The sequence below is a fragment of the Mus musculus genome, chromosome 16 (assembly GCF_000001635.26).
Source record: "Mus musculus strain C57BL/6J chromosome 16, GRCm38.p6 C57BL/6J".
Taxonomy (NCBI): Eukaryota; Metazoa; Chordata; class Mammalia; order Rodentia; family Muridae; genus Mus; species Mus musculus.
Window position 1 is genome coordinate 21,577,601 of NC_000082.6, and position 21,007 is coordinate 21,598,607.

Below are 21,007 nucleotides of genomic sequence, written 5' to 3' on the forward strand. Positions count from 1 at the left end.
GAGATAGTAATAGTGCGTACAGCCTAGGGTTTTGTAACCAGCCAATGGGTGCCTTGCAGGGCCGTGGGTGTGGGGGAAAGAGGGGAGTGGGAGAGAACCCGCCTCCGCCAGAGTTCTGGTGCTCTGGGCAGCGGACTCGGGAGGACTGTGCATGCTTTCCACATGGCCCCGGGTGGGTATCTGGCTGTGTTAAGCCACTGACCCCACACGGCGGGGCCGGTGGTAAACAAGGGGCAGCCCCAGGTACCAGGTTCTCAGCCTCCAGCATCCCACACTGGATACGGCAGAGGAGTTGAGAACAGAATAGGGCCCCCGGGGCAGCACTCGGCCCAGGGATGAAAGGAGGAGAGGGCAGAGGGAGAGGTAGTGCTGGATGGTTCCCACGCTGTTGAGAGTCCTTGGTCAGGTCTGTGGCTGTAGCACAGGATGGCCTCCTGGCCAGAGTTAGGCTTGTTAGGAGAAAGCCCATCCCATCATTCAAGCACGGCAGGCCTTGATGATCAGAGACAGTCTATGGTTTTAGAACTTTATTGTAGAAAGGCAGAGAGAAAGGAGAGAAGATAGAAAGAGAGGGGTTGGCCATGGTCACGTGGAGAGAGGGGAAAAGGGAGAGAAGGAGGATTAGAGAGTAAGAAAAGTAAAAGCTGAAAGAGAGCGAGGAGGGGCCAAGCAGCCCCTCTTATAGTGGGCTGGGCTATCAGGTAACTGTGGGGAGGAGCATACCTGCCTATAGTCAGGTAACTCTGGGGGTGGAGTCTAGCCAGAATGCCAGAAGCTTGGGACATTGTGTGACTGAGTAACAGAATTATGGACAGGCAACCTGACTCTGGGAACCTGGCTCGCCTTTCCGTCCCTTGTAGATTTCTCTATTGGGTCACTGGAGCAAGCCCCATTCAACCAAAATAGGCTGCCTATTACAGTCCCAGAGTGCCTGGCATAATATAAGTAAGTGCTTCATAAACCCCAGCTGTACAGGAAGACTGGCCGCTCTGGACGTACAGAGGACCTATCCCTGTGAAAGGTGCTCATTAGAACTTACTTGTCTTGGTTTTGTTTGATTGTTTGTTTTTTCAGTTTAACACAAATTAAGGTTACCTGAGAAGATGGAACCTAATTGAGAAAATACAAAATGCCTTCATAAGATTGGCCTGTAGGCAAGCCGATGGGGCATTATTTTAATTAATGATTGTCCTGTGAGGGCCCAGACCATTGTGGTTGGTACCACCTTGGAGCAGATGGTCCTAAGTTGCATAAAGAAGTAGGCTTGGAGCTGGAGAGGTGGCTCAGTGGTTTAAGAGCACAGGCTACTCTTGCAGCAAACCTGGATTCAGTTCTCTGCATCACACGGCAGCTCACAATCATCTGTAACTTCATTTCCAGAGGATCTGATATCCTCTTCTGGCCTCTATGGGTACCAGGCATGCAGGCAAAATACCCACATTCATAAAATGTAAATGATGAATGAATGAATGAATGAATGAATGAATGAATGCAGGTTAAGCATGTCATGAGGACCAAGACATAAGCAGTGTTTCTCCATGGCTTCTGCTTCTGCCTCTGGGTTTCTGCCTTGAGTTCTTGCTCTGTTTTACCTGAGTGATGGAGTGTGACCTGAGAGTTGAAAAGTGAAATAAAATTTTTCTTCCCAAGTTGCTTTTAGTCATTGTCTTAGTTACTTTTCTATTGATCTGATAAGACACCACAACCACAAGGCAATTCATAGAAGAAAGAATTTACTGGGGAACTACAGTTCCACCAACTGGGCACCAAAGCATTCAAATATGTGAGCCCATGGGGTTGTTTTCATTCAAACCATCGCAGTTATGGTGTTAATCACAGAAATAGAAACCCTAACGAAGACACTACTGTGTGCCAGAGCTATTCATCAGAATCCAGGACAGCATGAACACAGGAGTGAAATGTCAACCATTGATAGCTACTATGGAAAACAATAAAACATGTAGGGAGACATGCAGGAGTTTAGGGGGATGGAGTTTTAAACGCATGGTTAGGAATGCCTCACTGCTTAACAGACAGAAACTGAATTAAAATGTAATTGCTTATTAAATTAATAAAAATAAAACAGTGTAGAGGAAAGAGGATGTTGGTAGCTACTAATTTTTAGAGAGCAGATAGGGGTTGCCTCCCCATTTAAATGATGTTTGAGAGATTTTAAGATGCAAGGAAGTGGCTATCTCATTTATAAGGCATGTTAAGCTGGGGGTTAGGATATGAAGGTCGTCTGGCAGTGCCCATTCTGGTGTACTTCAAGGATAGTGAGTGGCTGGCACAGCAGGTCTGGACAGAGTGAGTAGACAATGACAAGAGGGATGGCAGAGGAAGAACAAAGGCTAACCAGGCAGAAACTGGTTCCTGTACAAAGTCGGACTTTCTTTTTTTTTTTCCATTTTTTATTAGTTATTTAGCTCATTTACATTTCCAATGCTATACCAAAAGTCCCCCATACCCACCCACCCCCACTCCCCTACCCACCCACTCCCCCTTTTTGGCCCTGGCGTTCCCCTGTACTGGGGCATATAAAGTTTGCATGTCCAATGGGCCTCTCTTTCCAGTGGTGGCCGACTAGGCCATCTTTTGATACATATGCAGCTAGAGTCAGGAGCTCCGGGGTACTGGTTAGTTCATAATGTTGTTCCACCTATAGGGTTGCAGATCCCTTTAGCTCCTTGGGTACTTTCTCTAGCTCCTCCATTGGGAGCCCTGTGATCCATCCATTAGCTGACTGTGAGCATCCACTTCTGTGTTTGCTAGGCCCCGGCATAGTCTCACAAGAGAAAGTCGGACTTTCTTATGAGAAGGCGCTGGGTAGTTTTGAGAGTGGGAGAGCCATAGCCGTGTTAATGGTCAGTGGTTGCTGTGTTGAGAGTGGACTATGCAAGGTCAAGGAAAGATGCAAAATGCCAGGAAGGCTACTTCAGAGCCCATGTGAGAGATGGCCCAGCGCAGTCAACAGCAAAGAACTAGGAAGTGAAAATTCTGGGGATCATGTAAAGGCAGAACTGATAGGATTTGCTTATAGATTTGCTTATCATTCATGAAGCAAAAAGGAATCTAGGATGACTCCAGAGTGTCGCCTGAGAATCTGCAGGAATGTGGTTGCTGTTGCTGAGATGTAGAAGAAGGTCAGACGAAGTGTGCAGGGGAAGGGGAGGTAGTGAAGTTAGGAAATTGTGTTTGGATATGTTAAATTAAGACTCCTGTTGGGTATCCAGGGTAGAGTTGCCAAGGAGACAGACAGATAGGACTGAAGGGAGAGGCCTGGGCTGGTGGTATCTATCTGCGAGTCCGGAGCCTACGGCATCTTTTTAAAGGCTTGGAACTAGAAACTGAAGGATCAGGGCTAGGTAGAGGAAAAACAAGCCTGTGGGACACAGGTTCTGCACAGGAAGAAACAGCATCGAGAAGGGTAAGGACAACAGGAGAGACAAGGACTGCCATCTAATGCAGTGTTTCCTGAACCAACCACCAGGGATGCCCTTTTAGGACCAGTGTTAAGCTTCAGAGTGTGGCACCTTTGTCATTGTTTGAAGCCATAGTCTTCTTGAATATGGTGAGGGCTCTCATGTTATTACCAGGCTACTTACATAATTATTTTTCCCAATTGTTTTTTAAAACAACGACACCCCCCCCCCCAAAAAAAACCCTATCAGAACACTACAGTTAGCGTGAACATAGGCTCAGCCCAGCTCTGTACTCGGGAACATGCTACTCACAACTTAATGCAAGTAAGGCAAGGCTGGATTCTTCAAGGGGGAGAAAAACCATTAAATGCATGGCCACTCTTGATTCTTGTCCCTGAATAGCCAGCCACTAGTTATTTAAGATTTTTCTTTACCACGGACAAGTGTATTCTATAGTTCATGTGTGTGGGCTTTATACTAAGTGCAAATTTGTTTGTCTTCATTTTATAGCTGTGGCCATTTGTATCATTCATTCTGTCTCCAAAGTAAGGAATGCACCCTAGAGGTTGAGGGTCAGACGAGATGGGCGTGTCACAAATGCAGCTCAAGTAATAAAGCGGGCAAACTCAGTGAAAATCCTTCTGAAAACAAGAAAGGACGGATAACCTCGTCTCAGGTAAGACCCGCTTCAGCGCTGGCTTGTGCCGTTCATATCTGTCGTCAGGACCCATAAGCCTCCGGTTTACCTGATGGATACTGAGTGCTTGGCTCTGTCATGTTTAGTGTGAAGAGTCTGTTCTCTCTGCTCAGTACTGACAAAGTGATGAAACCTGTTCAGCCCTTGAGAAGCTTGGAGCCCAGGTCAGCAGCAGAGAAGCTAAGATAGGTACATTCTCAGGGATGGCGGGACAGCAGCGACCGATGAGCGCACGGCAGCACTGATTAGCACCCACATGGCAAGAGACGGGAATCATCACTCTTGGAGCTGGTGACAGGCAAGGTGCTACTCACATGCTCTGCGTATGTCTTCTTTCCTTAAAGAACATGGTGCAGAGTGTTCATTTCAGAAGCTTCGTTGCTCATGGAGATGGGGAATGTATCAACTATATTTATTTTGCAGCATTTTTTAAAGAGGCAGCAGAGCAGAGTGCTGTCTGCTGCTCTGTGGGTTTGAGGAGAACACAACGTGACAACGGAGGGGGTTAAATGAGAAGTTCATAGAACTGTGTCTTGACTGCTGAACACCGTTACTGCGTCTTGCTGTCCCCTCGGTATCACACAGCCCCCAGCTGACCTCCATTTCTGACAGAAAACTCAGGCCTGTTACACTACTTTGTTTTATCAGTTTTCTCTGGAGCACTGAACCAAAGCCAGGGACAATTTCATCATGGGCTTCTCTTCTAGATCACAATTTAGCATATCTATATGCCAATAATAGGAATTCCTTTTTTGTCATTAATATTCATATTTGCCCAGGTTTTTTTTTCATTTATTTATTCACTTTACATTCTGATAGCTGAATACTGTTTCATTGTGTAGAGGAACCACATTTTCTTTATCCATTCTTCAGTTGAGGGACATCTAGGTTGTTTCCATTTTCTGACTACTATAAATAAAGCTGCTATGAACATAGTTGAGAAAGCGTCCTTATGATATAGTGGGATATCTTTTGAGTATATGCCCAGTAGTGATATAGCTGTGTCTTGGGGTAGAACTATTCCCAACTTTCTGAGAAACCGCCAACTTGATTTTCAAAATGGTTGTATAGTTTGCTCTCCCACCAGCAATGGAGGAGTGTTCCCCTTACTCCACATCCTCGCCAGCATGTGTATCACTTGAATTTTTGATCTTGGCCTTTCTGATGGGGATGTAAGATGGAATCATTTTGATTTGCATTTTCCTGATGACTAAGGATATTGAACATGTTTAAAAATGCTTCTTGGCCATTAGAGATTCCTCTGTTGAGAATTCTCTGTAACTCTTTACCATATTTTTAATTGAGTTATTTGGTTTATTGGTGTCTAATTTCTTGAGTTCTTTGTATATTTTGGATATTAGTCCTTTCTCAGATGTAGAGTGGTGAAGAGCTTTTCTCATTCCATAGGCTGTTGTTTTCTCCTATCAATGCTGTCCTTAGCCTTGCAAAAGCTTTCAGTTACATGAGGCCCCATTTATTAATTGTTGATCTTAGTGCCTGTGCTATTGATGTTCTGTTCAGGAATTTTGACTCCTGTGCAGTATGTTCAAAGCCATTCACCACTTCTCTTCTGTTAGATTTAGTGTGTCCGATTTTATGTTGAGGTCTTTGATCTACTTGGGCTTGAGTTTTGTGCAGGGTGATAATATGGATCTATTTGCATTCTTCTACATGCAGATATCCAGTTAGACCAGCACCATTTATTAAAGATACTTCCATTGTATGGTTTTGGCTTCTTTGTCAAAAATCAAGTGTCTATGGGGGTGTGGGTTTATTTCTGGTTCTTTGATTCGATTCCATTGATCAACCTGTCTGTCTCTGTACTAATACTATGCAGTTTTTATTACTATTGCTCTGTAATATAGCTTGAAACGAGGGATGGTGGTTCCCCCAGAAGTTCTTTTATTGTATAGGATTGTTTTAACTGTCCCGGTTCTTTTGTTTTTCCATATGAAGTTGAGAATTGCTTTCTCATAGTCTATAAAAAAAATGTGCTGGAATTTTGATGGGAATTGTATTGAATCTGTAGATTGCCTTTCATAGAATGGCAATTTATACTGTTAATCCTACTGATCCATGAGCATGGGCGAGCTTTCCATTTTCTGATATCTTCCTCAGTTTCTTTCTTCAGAGACTTGAAGTTCTTATCATACAGGTCTTTTACTTGGTTAACATTACATTTAAAATATTTTATATTATTTATGGCTATTGTAAAGGGTGTTGTTTTCCTAATCTCTTTCTCATTTATTGTGTTTGTATAAAGGAGGGTACTGATTTTTTTTTTAGTTGATTTTGTATCCAGCCACTTTGCTGAAGGTGTTTATCAGCTGTAAAAGTTCTCTGATTTCATTGTGTCCCATAAGTTTGGATATGAATTTTTGGAGACACTTATATATACTATCATATCTTCTTTGAATAGCAAAAACTTGGCTTCTTCTTTTCCAATCTGTATCCCCTTGACCTCCTATAGTTGTCCTATTGTTCTAACTAGTACTTCAAGTACTATGTTGAGTTGATAGGGAGAGGGTGGGCACCCTTGTCTCCTCCCTGATATGGGTGGAATTGTTTTAAGTTTCTCTCCATTTAACTTGATGTTAGCTATTGGCTTGCTGTATATTGCCTTAATTGTATGTGCCTTGTGTTCCTGATCTCTCCGAGACTCTTAACCTGAAGAAGTGTTATATTTTGTCAAAGGCTTTTTTCAGCATCTGATGAGATGCTCACATGGAATTTTTTCTTTCAGTTTGTTTATGTAGTTGATTACATTGATGGATTTTGATTTTGAACTATCCCTGCGTCCCTGGGATGAAGCCTACTTGGTAATGGTGGATGATGTTTTTGATATGTTATCAGAATCTTGTTGATTTTCTGAAATACCCAGTTCTTGGTTTCATAGATTCTTTGTATTGTTCTCTTTCTTTTTACTTTATTGATTTCAGCCCTAAGTTTGATTATTTCCTGCCTTCTACTCCTCTTAGGTATGTTTGCTTCTTCTTGTTATACAGCTCTCAGTTGTACTTTTAGATTGCTTATATGAGAACTGTTCAATTTCTTTATGAAAGTACTTAGTGCTATGAATTTTTCTGTTAGCACTCATTTCATTGTGTCCCATAAGTCTGGGTATGTATTCATTGAATTCTTTAATTTCTTTCTGTATTTCTTCCCTGACACAGAGGTCACTGAGTAGATTTGTTCTGTTTCCATGAGTGTGTGGGCTTCCTGGTGTTTCTGTTGCTGTTGAAGTCCAGCTCTAATCTGTTACATTCTAATAAGATACAAGGCATTATTTCAATGGTCAGTTTTGAAGAAGGTTCTGTGAGGTGTGCTGACAAGAAAGTATATTATTTTGTGTTTGGGGGGAAATATTCTGTAGATACCTGTTTGATCCATTTGATTTATAACATTGGTTCATTTCATTAATTCTCTGTTTAGTTTCTGTCTGGATCTATCCATTGATAAGTTTCATTACTAATGTGTGGAGTTCAGTGTGTAGTTTAAGCTTTAGTAATGTTTCTTTTACGAATGTTCCCTTTCATTTGGGCATTGATGTTCAGAATTGAGATGTCATCTTGGTGGATTTTTCCTTTAATGAGTATGAAGTGTCCTTCCCATCTCTTTTGATTAATTTTAGTTGAAAACCTATTTTATTAGATATTAGACTTGCTATGGCCAGCTTTCCTCTTGGGTCCAATTGCTTGGAAACCTCTTTTCCAACCCTTTACTTTCAGGTAATATCTATCTTTGTTGCTGAGGTGTGCTTCTTGTATGCAGCAGAATGATGGGTCCTGTTTTTGCATCCATCCATCCATCCTGTTAGCCTGTGTCTTTTTATTAGAGAATTGAGTCCATTGATGTTGTGAGATATTAATGACCAAATGATTCTTAATTCCTGTTATTTTGATGATGGTGGTGTGTGTGTATGGATGAGAGAGAGAGAGAGAGAGAGAGAGAATATGAATGAATATGAATGAACTTGTGTGTGCTTCCATTATTTAGTTTTTGCTAGTGTAGAAATATTTTATTTCCTGTGTTTTCTTGTGTGTAGTTACCCTCCTTGGGTTGGAGTTTTCCTTCAAGTATTTTCTGTAGGGCTGGATTTGTGGATAGACATTTAAATTTGGTTTTGTCTCGGAATATCTTGTTTTCTCCATCTGTGGTGATTGAGAGTTTTGCTGGGTATTGTAATCTAGGCTGACAACTGTGGTCTCTTAGAGGCTGTAAGCCCAGGATCTTTTGGCTTTAGAGTCTCTCTTGAGAAGTTGGGTATAATTCTGATATGGCTGCCTTTATATGTTACTTGGCCTTTCTCCATTGCCACTTTTAATATTCTTTATAATGTACATTTAATGTTTTGATTATTATGTGGTGGGAGGCTTTTCTTCTTTGGTCCAATCTAACTGGTTTTCTGTAAGCTTCTTGTATGTTTATAGGCATCTCTTTCTTTAGGCTAAGGTGATTTTCTTAGGTGATTTTGTTGGAAATGTTTTCTGGTACTTGGATCTGGGACAACTTCACCTTCTTTTTATTTCTATTATTTATAGGTTAAGTCTTTTCATAGTATCCCAGATTTCCTAGATGTTTTGTGTCAGGAATTTTTTTAGATGTAACATTTTCTTTGACAGATATATTAATTTCATCTATTTTCTATGCCTGAAATTCTCTCTTTCACCTCTTATATTCTGTTGTTGGTACTCGTGTTTGTTGTTCCTTTTCTTTTCCCTTGGTTTTCAATCACAAGGATTTCCCTTAGAATCGGTTTTCTTTATTGCTTCTATTTCCATTTTCTGGTCTTGAGTAGTTTTATTCATTTCCTTCACTTGTTCAATTGTATTTTTCTGTATTTCTTTAAGGGCTATATCTGTTTCCTCTTTAGAGGCCTATACCTGTTTTAATTTATTTTTTTGATGGATATATTCATTTCCTCTTTAAAGGCATCTATCATCTTTATAAGGTTGGAATTAAGTCATTTTCTTGTGCTTCGGTTGTGTTAGTATATCCAGGACTTGCTATAGTGGGATGACTTTGCTCTTGTTGATTGGCCATCTGGTTGTTCGTGGATGTTCCCAGTGCAGCAGACCTCCAGCGGGCAATCTTGGGCTGCACAGTGGAACTCAGAGGGCAGTGCTGTTCTCAGAGTAGCTGGGTATGCTCCATGCGATATGGCAGGGAGAGGATTGGGAGCAGGAATAAAGATCTAACCTGGCTGTGCATGGTGTAGCAGGCCTGGTGAAGGTGTCTGAGCAGTCTAGCTCTGAGGGACAGCAAGCACCACAGTGCAGCTGGGTGTGCCCTGGGTGGACTCAGCTGGGGAATCTGGGAAGGGCGAGGAAGGGATCTAAGCTGGATGTTCCTTGTGTGGAGAATCTGGTGGAGGCTGATGGAGTTTGGGGGGACAGCACACAGCTGGCTCAGGGCAGCTGGGTGTGCTGGGTGTGGGGGCAACTTGGCAGGGATTAGAAGGGATCTAACTTGAATGTTCATAGTGTGGCTGCAGTGGGCCTTAAGGATGCTAGCAGAGCAATGCAGCCATTGCTGAGGGACATACACAGCTAGCTGGGGCAGCTGAGCATGTCTTGGGGAGGACTCAGTGTCAGGGTAGTGGTGGGTGGGAGGGATCTAAATCTGGATGTTCCTTGTGTGGTGGATCTGCTTGATGCCAGTGGACTGGTGGCCAGATAAAGGAGCTTGGGGACAGCATGTAGCTAGCTCAGGGTAGCTGGGCATGCCCTGGGGGGCTCAGTGGGCAGGGGAATTTGGGGAGGGAGGGATCTAACCTGGATGTTCCTTGTGTTGTAGTGGGCCTAGTGGAGACCAGTAGAGTGGTGGCCAGACAATGGCATTTGCCCAGTTATTATTGAACATTATGTCACTATCTGCTTGTGCTAGATGTAAATGAAATATTACTTAGGTAAGGATAAACATAATTGCCTCTTGTGGGATGTATAGCCATGAAGTTTGAATAATCGTTCTCAACCCTCAAATGTGTGATACCACCCTAACTCCAGTTCCATCAATTATCACAACATCAGCCAACGGTCCAGCAATCCAGTGCTCTAACTACCCAGTGTCTGAGGGTCAGGCCCTCGTGCCATGTGATAGTCCCACCACTCTCCTATGACCAGGTTGAAGGGAGCTGAGTATGGCAGGTCCCATGCTCTCTCTTTGGTCCTACCACTGCCTCAGCACCTTCAACAACTCCACCCATCCAAAATCCTATCGTTTACGTTTAGACCTTTCATTCATTAAATCATTGGATATTCTATGGCTAAGATCAGTCTCCAGGCCCCTCATCTCTCCAGAGGTTGAAGGGATAGAGCTGAAAATTTGAAACCTTGACTCCTGGGTTCATCCCAAACTCTACAGGGGTTCCCTGGTTCCCAGTCATTCCCTTAGCATTCAAAACATGCTCTTCTTGCAGAGGAGCTTCCAAGGTGGAATTGGCTTTTTGTTTGCTGTTTAGATTGATTGATTGATTGATTGATTGATTGATTGATTTATGTCTGTCTGTGTACTATGTACATGCAGTACCCTTGGAAACCAAAAAGAGGGCATTGGATTTCTTGAAATGGAGTTACAGAAGGTTTTTAGTCACCCTGTGAGTGCTGGGAATTGAACATGGTTCCTCTGTAAGAACAGTTAGTGCTCCTAACTGCTGGATGCAGTTATAAGATTTTTAAGAGCTCTTTGCCAGGAACCAGGGACAAAGGCCCAATTATCCATATTGTATGAAAAGCACTTACAGATAGATGATCTATGCGGGAAGAACAGAAAATGAGTGTACCTGAATCAGACATAAAGAATCATGGAAGGTCATGTCAGCTGTTCCTGCATGGGACAGTGGGGAGGGGAATGAGATAGGCAAGTTTAGATACAAAGATAGGATAGAGGAGTGAGGAGGGCATCGTGGAGAGCAAGCCTCTGCTCTCAACAGAAGAAGCTGTGTATTAGATATAGAGGGCGTGGTTAGGTAGAGGTGAAAGAGCTCCCTCACAAGTGTCACCACCCTCACAGGTGTCACCTCCTCACAGGTGTCACCTCCCTCATGGATGTCACCTTCCTCAATAAATGTCACCCCCTCAGATATGTAACCTCCTTTGTAAATGTCACCTCCATCTCTCCTGGAACCCAGTCACTATTTGCCACCCCAACCCAGCCGTTCCTGCCCCGCTTTACATACAAGGTGTAAGCAGGAGTGGGGCTCACTCTTCTGATGCTGCTGTCACCGGAAGGTCTTCACACCTTAGTAAAAAGTTGGTAGCACTCCATGCTTTCATTTTATTCTGGCAAGATATGTATCTTCAGCTTTCTAGTTCTGTCAATTCATAGGAAATGTGGCTTTGCTCTGATTTCTAACATTTGACCATTCTACTTCTGCTAGGATTCAGTACAATTTTTCTGAAACAGATAAGGTTGCAAAACACATCTGTAAGGGCAAGAGACCCTGTATATAAACACAATGCTAGCTAGTTACAGTTTGACCAGAAGAATTGCACTGAAAAGAGCAGTAAAGCCTTGTTACCAGCAGTCCATATGGTGTAACTCAGTGTCTCGCCACCCTTGGCAGAGAGCTGCCGAGGCAGATGTGGCTCTTGAGCTTGGAGCGGATGCTGTGCTGGGTTTTGCTACATGAATGGTAAACAAGAGTTAGTCCAAGGCACCACACAGTATGTACTGTGAATAAGGAATTGCATCAGCATCCCAGTTTTCAAAATGTATGTAACTAAAAGCAGCAAAGCGAACGCCCTAAAATACCGCTTTCCCCTGGGATGGTGTTCCAAGGGCAATGGAAAGCACTAAGTAATAACCATCAGTTCCCTAGTATGGTGGGTTTCATTTACTTTCCTCTGAAGATCCGGCTATCCCGGTTAAATCCATCCAGAGAGTATGACAGGAGTCACTTAGCTCTCACCTACTTCTATCTGAACAAAGGATAATTAAATGTGTTTGAAATATCCCACTGCCCTTGGAACACCATCCTATCAAATAACAGTTTAGTTTATCTTTTTGGGAAACATGATAACTGACATTTAATTCCTCAGCTTCTGACTCCCAACACAACTTACTCCCAAGCCTGTGGTCCTGGCAGGTCAAGTGCTGCCTCCGGCCATTCTTAACTAACTTCATGTGTTAAAATCACTAGTCAACCAAGATATACAACCAGCCAGTGACACTTATATACCATTTATCTACCAACAAATCAACATGAGCATGACTGGATATTCTGCAGAACACCTGCTTTCTCCTTTGGTCCTGTATAAGCAAGAGAAATGATCCAAATGAGTTACCTCCCTTAGTCCCAGCAACTTTACAGCCTCGGGGTAGATGTTGGCCAGCAGGTCTGTCTCATTTAACCTTTGTTTCTCTACACACGAAGGTAAAATGTTCAGGAGACACTATCATTCTAGTTGAAGTACTCAGCATCCTACTCTAGTATATAAGTTCACTTTTTCATTTATATTAATAGTAAATAATGTCAGTTTAATCTTAATTTATTCATTTATTAAATTTAAAATAAGAGAAGTACAAGTTCAATGGAAAAAAAGACTTAATAGAATTCAAACATTATTAGCAAGGTTCAGAGTTCTATTTTGTTTTTCTTTATCCTTTGTGTCTTTGTTGTTATTTGTCTTTCTGTCCTGTGTTTCTTATGTGTTTGCGGCATGCGTGTTCCACTCATGTATGTTAGAGTGGGTGCCTGCCTGTCATGGTGCTCACAGAGAGAGAACAACCTGGGCACTGACCGTGGCCTTCTGCTTTGCTTGAGACACTGTGTCTTGTGCTTTACTCTCTGCGTGCCCAGGTCATCAGACCCGTGAACTTACAAGATTCTCCTGTCTCCTCTCCTGTCTCTGCTGTCCATCTCCTCATGGGGTTGCTAGGATTACAGACATTCGTGATACAAGTCCAGAGTTTATGTGGGCTCAGGGGATCCAGTTCAGCTTGTCATGCTTGCACAGCACAGCACGCTTTTTTTTAACCCACAGATCTGTCTCTTCAGCCAAGGTTTGACTTCCTTCAGAACAGATAAGCTAATGGGAGATGTCACACACCAGAAACATTCAAGTTGTTATTTCTTTTAAAACTTCAAAAAATAGGACATTTAGACATTCATATTTAGACATTCATTAAAAGTTTTATAAAATATTTTTCAAAATCAGCCCTTGCTATAGAGAGCCCAGCATCTAAGTACCAAGAACTTCCTGTTCACTAACACAGAGATGACGTGTGTGTCACAGGGGAGAACACACAAGCTTCCTGCTCACTAACAGGAAGATGACTGCATGTCTTAAGGGAGTCCACCCAGGCTTCCCCTTGCTAATGGGCTTGACCTCATGTCTCTGCTCTCAGAACCGAGAGCACATCTTATCTTGGAGGATGCATTCACAAACAATGTGAGCGGGCAGGATTTATGTCCTCCAAATGACTTCACTAGTGATGTTTATTTTCTTCGCACATTACACACTGATCGTTTATCTTGAGTTCCCACAACACTGTAGAAGCGTAAACCAAGTTGCTGCATAATAAAATCAGAAGCTTGTTTTTATTTGTCCATTTTTAAGGATGATTCTCTGCTATAAAAAGGTTAAGTTCGAAATAGATGGATAGATAGATAGATAGATAGATAGATAGACTAAAAAGAGATCCTAGTGTTTAATAATAGTAACATTTCCCAAAAGAGTATCCTCTAAGTGAAGCTTACAAATTAAGTAAGGATTAATAGGACTCAGAATACATGGAGATAATCAGTGATTCTAACATAAGTGAGACTTCATTAACAGTGTCATTTGCCAATGATCTTGTTATACCAAAGCATAAACGACATTACTCCAGCTGAAGCCAGTATTTAACAAACACCTGTCTTGGGCCAAATGTCTTTATTGGTACTATAGCATACACTGGTTTGGGGCTTTGTTTGGTTTTTATTTTTGTTCGGGACAAGGTCTCACTAAGCCAGGCTGACCTTGAGCTTGCTGTGCAACTAAGGACCTTGAACTTCCAGTCTTCCCATCCCTGCCTTCCAGGCCCTAGGACTGCAAGTGTGTCACTGTGCCAGGTCTTATGTGATGCTGGGGATGAAACCCAGAGCTTCCTGATGTTAGGTGTGCACTCTGCCAACTGAGCTCTATCTCAGTCCCCTCTCAGTGCATCCTGGTAAACAGCAGAACTATAGTTCTCACCAGCAAGGGAGCTAGAATATACTTACATAAACAAACGTATTGCCGACACTGCAGTTTTGAATTGTCAGAGGTACATATTTGGTGTGAGTAGAATTTTATAAAGTGAGTGACTTGGATCAAATAGCAGGGAAGATGGAGGGAGGGATGGATGGGTGGGTAGGTGGGTGAATAGATGGATGGATGGATGGATGGATGGATGGATGGATGGATGGATGGGTGGATGGATGGAACTAGGCACAGTGTCAAAATAAGTTGAGGCAGGAAGGTACCTGGGGGTTGAGACTAACCTGGTGAACACAGTGAGCTCTGGGGGAGGCAGGGCATAGCTGTAAATGTGAAAACTGGGAAGGAAAGAGCAGGGACGAGCACGCCTGGTTTCGTCCTGAAGATGAGAGGAAACACTGATGGTTTTAAAGCAGAGCCAGTATGAACTAACCAGTACCCGGGAGCTCTTGTCTTTAGCTGCATATGTATCGAAAGATGGCCTAGTCGGTCATCACTGCAAAGAGAGGCCCATTGGACTTGCAAACTTTATATGCCCCAGTACAGGGGAACGCCAGGGCCAAAAAGGGGGAGTGGGTGGGTAGGGGATTGGGGGGGGTGTGTATGGGGGACCTTTGGGATAGCATTGAAAATGTAAATGAGGAAAATACCTAATTTAAAAAAAAAAAAAAAAAAAAGCAGAGCCAGACTTTAGGCTGTGGGAAGACAGCCGTATCTGATCTTCACCTCTTTTCCAGATCCAGTCATAATGAATGGAGTAACATTCCTACCAGTCAGCAAAGGTTTGTGTCCAAGACACCTAAGAATAGCATTAATGCAGAAAGAATTTTCACCATTGTACATAACCAAATATTTGATGAAAATATAAAGTAAGGACTTAAAAAAAAAGTCTACTGCCCAACAATATAGAAATACTCATCTTACCAATGTTGGAAGTAATGTACACCAATGTAGCAGTGCATCCTCTGCCTTAGGTTACTAAGCTAGCAGGTTCTTAGAAATGCTAAACGTGTGCCCGTGTAAAAGGGCATTCTCTGTGTGTTTACATGTGTTGCGTGTATTTACATATGTGTATGGACTGATTTGTAGGATATGGGTGCACCTGCGTGTGGAGGTCACAGGTTGGGTCCTGTCTGGTGTCTCCCTCAGCTGCTATCTGTCACTGAGGCAGTGAAAGATATTTCATCATATGCTGAGCTGGAGCTCACAGTTCATCTCCTGTAGCTGGTATTCCCTAACTCTGTCATCTGTAACCTGGCTAAGACTCCAGTCAAGCCCCCACCACTACCCAGCTGGGATCTGAACTCCCATTATCACACTTGCTGGCCAAGTAAGTGCTTTTTCTATTGAAGCTCTTACCGACCACATATGTATTCATTTTTGTAAGTGACATTATTTGAGTGGGTCCTCTGAGTCCGTGTGTTAAGAAGCTAAACCCCCAGGTTCATATGCTGGAGGTAGTTAGAGACATATAAGGTCATGAGAGAGACTGGGCTCCTATTGTTGGGGTTAAGAAGATTGGCTAAGGAAAAGAAGGGTCCTGGGCTAGCATGCTTTCACTTTCAGTATGTAAGCATAGAGGGAAAGTTCTCAGAACCACCAACCAACTAAACTTCTATTGCCTATAGCTTATCCAACCTGTGTCAGTTTGTCACAGCAGCTGGAAGTGTATTAGACAGTGCAGATGCCAGGCAACAAACACTGTTGTCCCTCATTAATGTGCACATGTACGTGTAAAAGTCCATAGTCCTGATTTAAGTCCCTTTAGCCAACTGTGTTTCAAGTTTCTTGGGAAACTCATAGATTTCCACTTCTAGATAGAATATCTTTGGGGTTTCTTATGAGGGGCAGTGATGAGCAAAATATGTTAAAAAAATCATTCATAAGACATTAGACATCAGACATTTGAACACAGAGAACCCTTAAAAAGTGACAAAGAGCATAAAAGGTAGAATCGCCCATAAACTACTTGAAGAAACTTGCTAAATCGTTAGCTAAAGTGGACCTGAGGCAGAACATCAGATTCAATCAAGAGAGTCCGGGAAAGCCGAGGTGGTAAGGGTTTACAGGGCACTCATGGGACAGGAGTAGCTCTGAGAGAGGTGAGAAAACTACTTGAAGTTTAAGAGAAAAATAAAACAATTATCTGAAAGAATTAGATGGGACAGTGCCCCAGACTGACATACACCCAGAAATAAGGTCTGTTTCTAGCAGTGCACGTGCAGAGCTGTATCACCAACAGAGCGTTAAAGATGCCCAGAGCACTCTCCCTGTGAAGGCGTAGGGGAGAATTTTTCTAACTGCTTCTTTGACCCCACCAACGAAGCTTAACAGAAGAGTAGAGCTGAGCTACTTACAGCTGCTAGAACAAAGTGGGGTCTTCTAAGAATTTAGAAGATAGACAACACCTAACAAAGTAAGAGTTCTACTCTCTGGCAAGTAGAGGGGGCAGAATCCATGGACACTGTTGACCCAGGCATGGTCCAGGAGATAGAATTAATAGGGACACTTAAGGTTATCATAATTTATTCCACATGCTCAAGAAACTCCAGGGAAGATTGAATCTATTGACTACAGATAGGAAAGCTAGAAAGCGTCAGCATCTGGAGAGTCAAATGGTGGCATCTAAGCTGAAGGTGGGGTCACCAGCAGAATGGATATTTACAGAAGAAATGATTAGCGAACAGCATGGCAAAAGAAAGTCAGGCATGTGGCTGATACTATTAGAACATTAGCACAGATTGTATGCTACACAGTCCCAGTGTGCACTCAGCGGTATCCCCTAACCAAATGGTCATTCATAAAGGTATTCACCTTTTGCTGTGACTCAGGTCGGATTTTGCTATAAGATGCGGTTCGATACCAAACCATGGTGTTTCGTCTTATAAGATGTTACTGGGATAGCAATCTTGTGGTTTCAGAGATTGTGAGTTTTGAGGAAAAGGTTTATGGGCCCATTTTGTAGGAAATCTTACAGCCGTTTTTGCTATACGCTTGTGCTCTCGAGGCATGGAGCTGCAGAAGTCTAAGAGGTAATGAAGGTTGAGTGCCAAGTGTCACATACTTGGATGCTTTTGACAATGTTTTTAATATTTAAAAAATTGAAAGGAGACAAGGTGGTGGTGGCACATGCCTTTAGTCCCAGCACACGGGAAGGAGACAGGCAGGTAGGTATATCTCTGAGTTTGAAACCAGTGTGGTCTACAGAGTTCCAGGACAGCCAGGGCTACACAGAGAAATCCTGTCTTAGACATAAAAGAAAAATGGAAAGGAACCAAAATATCCCAGTAGGCCACAGTTGGTTAGATTAGTTACAGCACCTGTATACAGTGAGTAAACTTTGTAGCAATGAAAAATACCACACTGTAGAGAATATTAATGTAGCAAACTATTGTTTAATGAACAGTATGGACATCACAGAGTGTGACTGCAGGTGCTCACAGTGGTCATTGCTGTGGTTGACTCTGGCTTCTGCTTCCTATGTCTGCTCTGGCTTCTAGATTTCCTTCAGTGCATATATTCCTTCTTATATAGCCAGAAAAAAAAAAAATAAGGCTTTTTACAGAAAACAATGATGGCACACACTCCTCTTTCACTTAAGCCTCGGATTACCTGAGTCAAGAATCACTTTGTTAACAGCACTCACCGAGGTTCAATGTGTTCAGCATTATTAAGGCCATCACTCAGCTGTCATCCACATCTCCAGATCTGCTCTCTGTACACCTGGATTTATAGCCGCATTGCCTGAGGCATTTCCAGAGGATCCTTTTAAAACAAAAGTAAGACCTTTTTCTGGGGCTGCTGAACGTCTTCTGTTGCACATCCGAGGCTTCCAGACTTAGTCTCAGGAGAGCAGCCTTCTCCATTGAGTCATCCACCACATCCCACTCCGGACTTGCCTTAAAACGTCTGCAGATCCTTTTATGAGGCCTTTTTTTTTTTAAGCTTAAATATCTACTTCCTTTTGAAAATCTATTTCTCCCTTTTGAAAAAGAACATAGCAGAAGTTAAAAATGTAAGCTACACTGTACATCTGGTGTGATTTCCGGAGTATTGATGTCATAGTATGTCACACCAAGGATGGTCAAGTCCTGTTCTTGCAGACTTTTTGAACCTGACAGTCTGGACAGCTAGCGGTTTTTACCTTTAATCTGAGTCATGCTTTCTGAAGTTTTTGAAAGTCACATCATGTCACCACTCTAAAGATGGGAGAATAGAACCAGTAAATGAGGCCGACTGAGGTCTCACACAGTAGCCAGCTTTATTCAGAGCAGCAGACAGTTTATACTCTGAGGTTAAGAAAGGTCACTGAGTAAGGTTCTCATGATCAAGCTGTGTACAATCTCAGGAGCATGGCAAGCATGTTTTCCAAGCAGGCATACAGAGGAGAGTTTAAGCATTTAATCGAATAACAAGAGTAAGCAATAACAAGTAAGTTGAAGTAAACTCACTCCTGTCAGCTATACCTGGGAGGGGCACAAGAGCAATTCTACCTTTTAAAGAAATGGGGGGGGATGGGGAGGGTGTCTAGATTCTTGTCTTGTTTTCTTGATGTGTTCTCACAAGCACTCCGAATTCTCACAACTGACTTCATCCTGGACCATGTTCCGACAACATGAAAGCAAGAAAGCTTCAACATGTTCCTACTTACATGGTCACATGACAGTGACAGAAAGCATCATCATCATTGTCGTCGTCCGTTCTGCAGCTTCCTCAGCTGGGAGCTACATTGAGCCTGGGAACTCAGTGCAGTTCCTTGGAGCCCTTCCCCATCATTCTAGATGCAGAAGTTAGGATCAACTAGCCAGCCTACAGTTATTGTCATGTCTTATTTATAAGTGATAAGCATATTAACCATTCTGGCTTCATGGGCCTGATACTAATATGTGTTGGAATTTACTACTGGATTTGGAATTTTCTATAAGAAACTGAATTTCTTTCATACAAAGCTGTTCATATTTTTTGTGTCATCATGCTGTGTCCACACTTACAAGTTCTGTATTTCAAGACCTGTGTCCTTTAGATTTAGTTTATTATCAACTTTGTTGATGTTCCCCTCCCCCCTTTTTTGGAGATTTCATAATTCATTTAATTTAGACTTTACCACAGGAATCTATAAATAATCATTGGCTGGCTTCCAGAATACTAAGTTCAGTATTATTAGAAATAATTGTATATATAGCAGCAAAGACAAATTATACTTTGAATGCTCAATGGTCTAGACTTAAAGAATATTTTATCTTTTAGAGGTTTGAAGTGATTTTGTATGTGTCAGATCCATAAAAGGAGAAATAATATCATCAAACTACATGTATGAAATTGCCAGAGAAAACAAGAAGGGAGGAGAAAGAGCAAACAAAACAGAAATCTAACACAGGCAGGATTCCTTCTTTGTGGTTTTTCTCTTGTCCTTGCTTGAATATAAAGAAACCACAGAGATTTGTAGAGGGAGGGATCTCCATCATAAACCATGAAGAAAATGACAAGACTAATTGTGTCCTCTTTGGTGTCTCTAACATGAGATGCCCCACTGTATTGCCAATGCCCTCTTAGTGTTGGCAGACACGAAGCACATTGCATGTATCTCAGTGACCTCTCAAACACTGCAGAAAAGTGACCCTCAGTACGGCAGCTGAAGGGTTAAAGTCTGAATAAAACCAGCAGGGTTGCACTTGTATTAGAAATCAGGAGTGCGCCTTCCGCTCGACTCGAGACTCGAGCCCCGGGCTACCTTGCCAGCAGAGTCTTGCCCAACACCCGCAAGGGTCCACACGGGACTTCCCACGGGACCCTAAGACCTCTGGTGAGTGGACCACAGTGCCTGCCCCAATCCAATCGCGCGGAACTTGAGACTGCGGTACATAGGGAAGCAGGCTACCCGGGCCTGATCTGGGGCACAAGTCCCTTCCGCTCGACTCGAGACTCGAGCCCCGGGCTACCTTGACAGCAGAGTCTTGCCCAACACCCGCAAGGGCCCACACGGGACTCCCCACGGGACCCTAAGACCTCTGGTGAGTGGAACACAGCGCCTACCCCAATCCAATCGCGTGGAACTTGAGACTGCGGTACATAGGGAAGCAGGCTACCCGGGCTTGATCTGGGGCACAAACCCCTTCCACTCCACTCGAGCCCCGGCTACCTTGCCAGCTGAGTCGCCTGACACCCGCAAGGGCCCACACAGGATTCCACACGTGATCCTAAGACCTCTAGTGAGTGGAACACAACTTCTGCCAGGAGTCTGGTTCGAACACCAGATATCTGGGTACCTGCCTTGCAAGAAGAGAGCTTGCCTGCAGAGAATACTCTGCCCACTGAAACTAAGGAGAGTGCTACCCTCCAGGTCTGCTCATAGAGGCTAACAGAGTCACCTGAAGAACAAGCTCTTAACAGTGACAACTAAAACAGCTAGCTTCAGAGATTACCAGATGGCGAAAGGCAAACGTAAGAATCCTACTAACAGAAATCAAGACCACTCACCATCATCAGAACGCAGCACTCCCACCCCACCTAGTCCTGGGCACCCCAACACAACCGAAAATCTAGACCCAGATTTAAAAACATTTCTCATGATGATGATAGAGGACATCAAGAAGGACTTTCATAAGTCACTTAAAGATTTACAGGAGAGCACTGCTAAAGAGTTACAGGCTCTTAAAGAAAAGCAGGAAAACACAGCCAAACAGGTGATGGAAATGAACAAAACCATA

General features: G+C 42.9%; 1 protein-coding gene across 6 annotated transcripts in view; it reads left to right on the forward strand.

Annotated features, from left to right (window-relative positions):
• The window catches only part of Vps8 (VPS8 CORVET complex subunit), a 221,564-nt gene that overhangs the window by 154,483 nt on the left and 46,074 nt on the right, over positions 1-21,007 (forward strand). For all 6 annotated transcript variants that reach the window (NM_001285893.1, NM_001285894.1, NM_001081366.1 and 3 more), the window contains one exon: positions 3,933-4,098. In NM_001285893.1, coding sequence (NP_001272822.1) covers positions 3,933-4,098 — 166 coding nt within the window. The remainder of the gene's footprint in view (positions 1-3,932; positions 4,099-21,007) is intronic.